Source organism: Saccostrea cucullata, unplaced genomic scaffold (assembly GCF_032062105.1).
Source record: "Saccostrea cucullata isolate Sc308-1 unplaced genomic scaffold, CSIRO_AGI_Scuc_v1 ctg15047, whole genome shotgun sequence".
In the NCBI taxonomy this organism is placed as follows: domain Eukaryota; kingdom Metazoa; phylum Mollusca; class Bivalvia; order Ostreida; family Ostreidae; genus Saccostrea; species Saccostrea cuccullata.
The window spans coordinates 8,489-14,565 of NW_026918687.1; the positions used below are offsets into that span (position 1 = coordinate 8,489).

Sequence of the window (6,077 nt, forward strand, 5' to 3'; positions counted from 1 at the left end):
ACTCTCAAATATTTTAAAAAAAACTTGTAGTCGGATAAAAATCAATCAAAAACTATACCATTTTAAACTTGATCAATTCCTAAAGTAAATGTTGGCTACATAAAATATAAATTGTTAGACACAAGCATATCATTTATATTTAAAAATGTTTTAATTTTCAATTTTAGAATATAAAACACGAACTGTGCAGAGTATGTTTTTATCCGAGAAGTAAAATTCGATGTTCTAAAAAAAGGGAATTGTCGTTGTTTCGATAGTTAATGATAAGTAACTTTATATATTAAATATGAAAAACATATATTTTTACAGATTCATTTTATGGAAATAAATATATTATGTATCTTGTAATTTATAAACGGAAAGAACATTCTGATTATCAATCTTTTCAATGTTTAGAAAACCTTTAATTCTACATAACCACTCCCACCCCAATCCCCATACACCAACACTTAAACTTATATGTAAAGAGCAGCCTGGTCCTCCGGGCTGCAATAACTGGAAAGTTGTTGCACAATGCTCAGGTGACCTATAGGGCCCATGGGCCTCTTGTTAACTATATATTCCTAGTGATGTTGAAAATGTTCGCGTTTTTCTTGGACAACCCTCGTATTATGTTTTTATGTACTAGTCCTTAACCTGTTAAGTTTGAATATGTTATAATAGAACGATGTAACAATGGTCTAACATTTTGTACACAATTAGGATTTATACTATTACACAAATATATTTAATTTCATATAAGACAATTCCCTTCACAACAAGTTGTCATCTTCCCCTAAAAAGCCTATATCACTTAGTAAATTGATATGTTAACAAACAGATTTCAAGGAAAGGATGAAATTGACAAATTCTGATGAATTGTAGTAATATATTAGTTTTATTTTGCGTTTACAGATTACAAAGTCATGAGTTTAAACATAAAGAAATTAGAATAAGGATTTTAATGGTTTGTATTAAAGACTTACGGATAAGGAGCACAATTCTTTAAGTTGTCCCAGGAATCCTGCTCTGGATAGAGAGGCTAAAAACCAACACTCATATGAAGGCATAAAAATTATAATATTTTTTAAATAACAGTACTTATAATTTGATTTTATATATCTAAATATTTGACTAAATTAAACGACTCATATTTTCCTCTAATAGCCCTAAGCAAACTATGATAAATATGTTACAATCATTCCCAAATAAAATGAGAAATTAGCCTGAAATAATCATAACCATTTCTATAAGTATTGGAATTCTTAATCTATATTTGAAAAAAAAGAGACCAGACACATTTATAATATCAAAGATAAAAAAAACCCAATTCACTTAAATAATCAATCAGTTGTCCCCAAACTTCAGAATCTTTTAGGGAGGTGAGGGTTGGGTCCATTAACATATAGTTTAAAGAGGTTCATGTAAAATTAAAATTTATACCACATATAAAGAGTACAGTGACTCTCTCTGAGACATTAATTAATATTTTCATGTGTTACATAATAGTTTTTTTACGAGGGAATTTCAAAAATTATGAGAACTGCTTGATAAAACTTAATGGTTTCGGAGAAATTAATGAGTTTGATATCATTGGAAAAGACAGAAAAATATAAACTTAAAACGGTTATGTTTTCATTAAACAGTTCTCAAAAGTTCCCAGATTTTGAAATGTCCCTAGTATAATAAAGAAAGGCCAGCTTTGATGGAGATAATAATAGCAGAATGTTGTTGTTTACAGAGAAATCTCCCTGACTCTAGGAAATCAACACGGGGTGCATAAAAACCACACGAAAAGCCAAAATAAATGTCTGCTGTAAATGAGGTCTTGGTTAGAGTCACAGACATCATTCAGAGTGCCAGGTGTTAGTCGTGGTAATCACATTTCTCATGTATCTTCTGACCGCGTCTGGATCAGTGATAATAAAAATCTCGTCCTGACAAATACAGCAGGCAATGAAATAGATCGTGTTACAGATATAACTAAATATGGTGATGGAGTACACACTGTGACAAGTGACGGCGATTTAATTTATATAGACAGGAAGGGTAACATCACCAAACTGTCTAAAGATGACACAGTAAAGTCACTATTAATACCGAACAACACAGCGCCATGGAGACGACTATGTGTCTACAGCTTCCCCTTTACTGGAGACCTGTTGGTCGGGATGTGTAATGATAATCCAGTGACAGGCCATATAAACCGTTACACTAACACAGGACGACACATACAGACCATACAGCACAACAACAAAGGCCAGGAACTTTACAGATATCCTAGATACATCACAGAGAACCACAATGGAGATGTTGTTGTGTCTGATATGGATGGTGATCATGGTTCTGTAGTGGTGACAGACAGTGAAGGAAGATACCGCTTCTCCTACACAGGTCCTCCATCAGGCTCAGGACTACGGCCATATGGAATCTGTACTGACGCGCTGTCACACATCCTGTTGTATGATTATAACACTGACACAGTACAGATCCTGGATAGGGACGGCCGCTTCCTTTCACAGACAGGCACACTACAACGCGCCATAGAAACAGTAAATGGCCTGAGAAAATGGCCATTTAGCCTGAGTTATGATTATAGCACTCATTTACTCTGGGTCGGATCAAAGAAAAACAACAAAGTGAACATCTATAGTCTTATTTATAAAGTTTCTATGACCGGTAAGTTAGATTGTTGTATTGTGTTAATGTCTCCTAATTGTTTTAAAATATTAGGTTAACAATATGATAACTATTTAAGTGTAATTACAAGTTGTTTATAAATACATGTAATGTATAAATCACTGTTTTATGTATAAATATATTATCTGTTTAATGATTATGTTTTGTTGATTTAAGTAACAAGATTAAATTTAACAGAGCGATACAGATAAATTAAAATAATTTAATCTTACTTGTAACACGTCATTTGATTGGATAAAAGATTTTATCCATTTTGTATAACATAACTTGCCTACGTCACAATGAGTTACGTCAAAAACGTATAACTGCGCTTGACGTTACTTTTAAAATTTAATCAATGTGAAGCCTTATTCTGAGAAAAAAAAATTGTCTCATTGTTTGCACTGAAATCACATTATAAGGAATGAAGCTTATTTCAACTAATATTATACGATATAACAAAACTTTGAGCAGTTTCCCCTACCTCAGTCTTTTTAATGAAAATAGGTAATATCGTTGTTACTTTGGACTTAAAAGAACTAAGCAGGTATAGAATGATGAAAGGCTAAACATATTTCTTCTTTTTTGTATACTAAAAAAAGAGACTTGTTCTTAGGTTGGCTGGCAATCCAAGAGCTTTCTTCTTAATATCTTGAGAACCCTTTGCTTGAAAGAAACCAAACTTACTCCCCTATAAATAGTAGATGACCTTACGATTTTAAGATAAATATCAAGGAGCAAAACTATCTAGACACAGAGATTTGCTAGAAAGACATCAACCCTGGTACACTAGTTGTTATGGAGAAGTGACTGATCTGTTGATTTCAAGGACACAAGGTGAAGGGTTAATGGTCAAATTTGATAAAGGAATACATTGATCATTTAATATCTAATGAACCTTCTGTTTAACAGATATCAACATTGAAATTAATTCCGTTTAAGGAGTAAATGATCTCTTTGGCTTTTGAGGTCTCATGTCAAAGGTCATTTTTTTTGTATGTTTTGTTTGTATGTTGTTTATCGTCCCTCTTGAGAATTTTTCACTTAAATAGAGACGTCACCACTTGCTGGTGGAGAACTGCAATTTTTGTCCTACACTCGGCATTCAGGGCCATTGAGCACTGAGTGATCTTTTACGTGCCAGCAATTATTGCGACACGGGACCTCGGTTTATACGGTCTCATCTGATGGACAGGTCTTCTGGTCCCATAATGGTTTTCGAAACGGGGACATAAGATCGACTCCTTACTTCATGACTCTAGAGCAGACGCTCTAACTACTGCGCCACAATTCGACATCAAAGGACATAAAAAACTGAACTTAGGAAGATTAAATTAAGAACAGTTTGATTGATAGGCATAAAAGTGTATGCACTTGTTTAATCTAGAAATGAGATTGTTTATATTAATTTTAAAGATGTTGACCACTCAAAAACGACATCAAACATGACATAATTCTTTCTCCTTGAGGAGTAAATGATCATCAAAGACATTGAGGAGGTGCGAGGTGAAGTGGAAAGAGCGTCTGCTCTAGAGTCGCGAAGTAAGAAGTTGAATCCTTACATCAAGGGTTCGAATCCCACTGCGGGACGCAGAGACCGGTCCCTCGGATGAGACCGTATAAACTAGTCCCGTGTCGCAGTAGGTGCTGGCACGAAAAAGATCCCTCCATCTTCAATGGCCCTGAGTGCCGAGTAAAGGACAAAATTCGTAGCTCTCCATCGGCAAATGGTAGCATCTCCATATGAGTGAAAGGGCTTCAAATTAAGCCCTTTACTCGACATTGTGGGCCACAAAGCATTGAGAGGTCTTTAGCTTGTTTTGACACGGTTTTGACAGGAACTCCATTTGCCAAAGGAACAAATTTTTATCAAATTATGTTACTTGCGGCCTGGGTTTGAGCCTACGACCTCTCCATCACGGAATGAGTGCTCTATTGATTGAGTTATGGTACTTTGACCGCTTATATGGAGAAAGATATTGAAAATTGAATATTTTGAGAACCCTTTATTTGACAGACATCAAGCTAGGTAACCTAGTTTAACCTTTATGGCTTCACAATGTCAAAGGTCAAGAGCTAGAAACACAGGCACTAGATACAGCAAGATTTGTCAACTTGTGTTTTGAGAACCATTAGCTTTATAGACAACGAATTAAGGAAACAAATTTAAAAATATCCTTTTTTCCTGAGTATTACTCGGTAAGCAAAGTTGCCCACCTCTTCCAATATTATGATTTTAATGGTCTCTGGTTCAGGGGATCTATCTGCTGTAAGGGCAGGACTCTATTGATTATAATGGAAAAACATTTAGTCCTTGGGAATATTCTCCTCTGTCTTTTGGAAATAAACGAAAAAACTAAATTTCACAGTTGTTATAAGCAAGGGTGTGTCTTCCAAAATTGTGAATTTCATGGCTCCTGGATTCCGCTGTTAGGGTAGGGTTCAAAAGATTCTTCAGTTAAAATGTATTAATTCTATGAAAACCTCCTCTGCTGCTTGATATTGAAGAGATGAAATAAATGAATAATATATATTATAGAGCCAAACTAAATGCCATTATATAAAATTTATGTAAATGTTTAAATATAATCTTTGCTCCATGTGTATCTAAGAGGCAAACAGAGTTTAAAATTTGTAATCATGGAAGCATATGATAGTTAAATTGTACTTTTATTTGGTAATTGTTCGAATAAAAAAATCCTTGCATGTAATTAAATTAACAGGGTATTATTTTTATTTGGAACACACAAAAAATGCTAAATATATATATATATAACCATGGTTATTCAGGTGAACATGGGCCTCTTGTTGATATTGCTAGAGTTTGGTGTATATGTCTAAAACCTTTTTTGTGTTTTTCTGTCTGGATATCTCTGCGTACATTTAATGTTTCTTATAAAATTTTAGATCTTCCTCTGGATAACTTAGAGTGTGAGAAGCACCCTAGTGGTACACTGTCCCAGTTCTGTATCCTGTGTGAGGCTGCCTTGTGTGAGATCTGTATAATGACCTCTACTGATCATAAAAAACATGACGTTAGAGATGTTGAGAAATTGTTTCGTGAAATTCACAAGAGAAAAGGTTGGTAACGATGTACAGTTGAAGAAAACCTTTGACAAACTTGAGTTTGTAGAAAAGGTTTGACAGTCTTTGAAAACCTTCACAAAATGATTATTATATCTCCTTTACTGAAGAAGTTTGAAAATTTTGCATCTGAAACTTACCTTTTTTAATACTGTAAAATCACTAATTTTCGTGGGGGTTTCATTTTCGTGGTTTTCAAAGTATGAAGAGACCCATGAATTTGATGTCTAACAAGAAGTTTAAGAATTTTGCATCTGAAACTAAGCTTTCTTTAAGTCCCAGACTTCAAGACCTTGGAGCCTATAACTTAACTTTAATCTTTTATAACCTTTAAC

General features: G+C 34.0%; 1 protein-coding gene across 1 annotated transcript; it reads left to right on the top strand.

Moving 5' to 3' along the window:
* Positions 1 to 1,799: 1,799 nt before the first annotated feature.
* On the top strand, positions 1,800 to 5,739 carry LOC134269695 (uncharacterized; the record flags this gene model as incomplete). The annotated part of the gene is made up of 2 exons (XM_062751902.1): positions 1,800 to 2,658; positions 5,566 to 5,739. Coding segments are annotated over exons 1-2 (1,033 nt in total), but the record flags the coding sequence as incomplete, so codon positions are not given.
* Between the last annotated feature and the right edge of the window lie 338 nt (positions 5,740 to 6,077).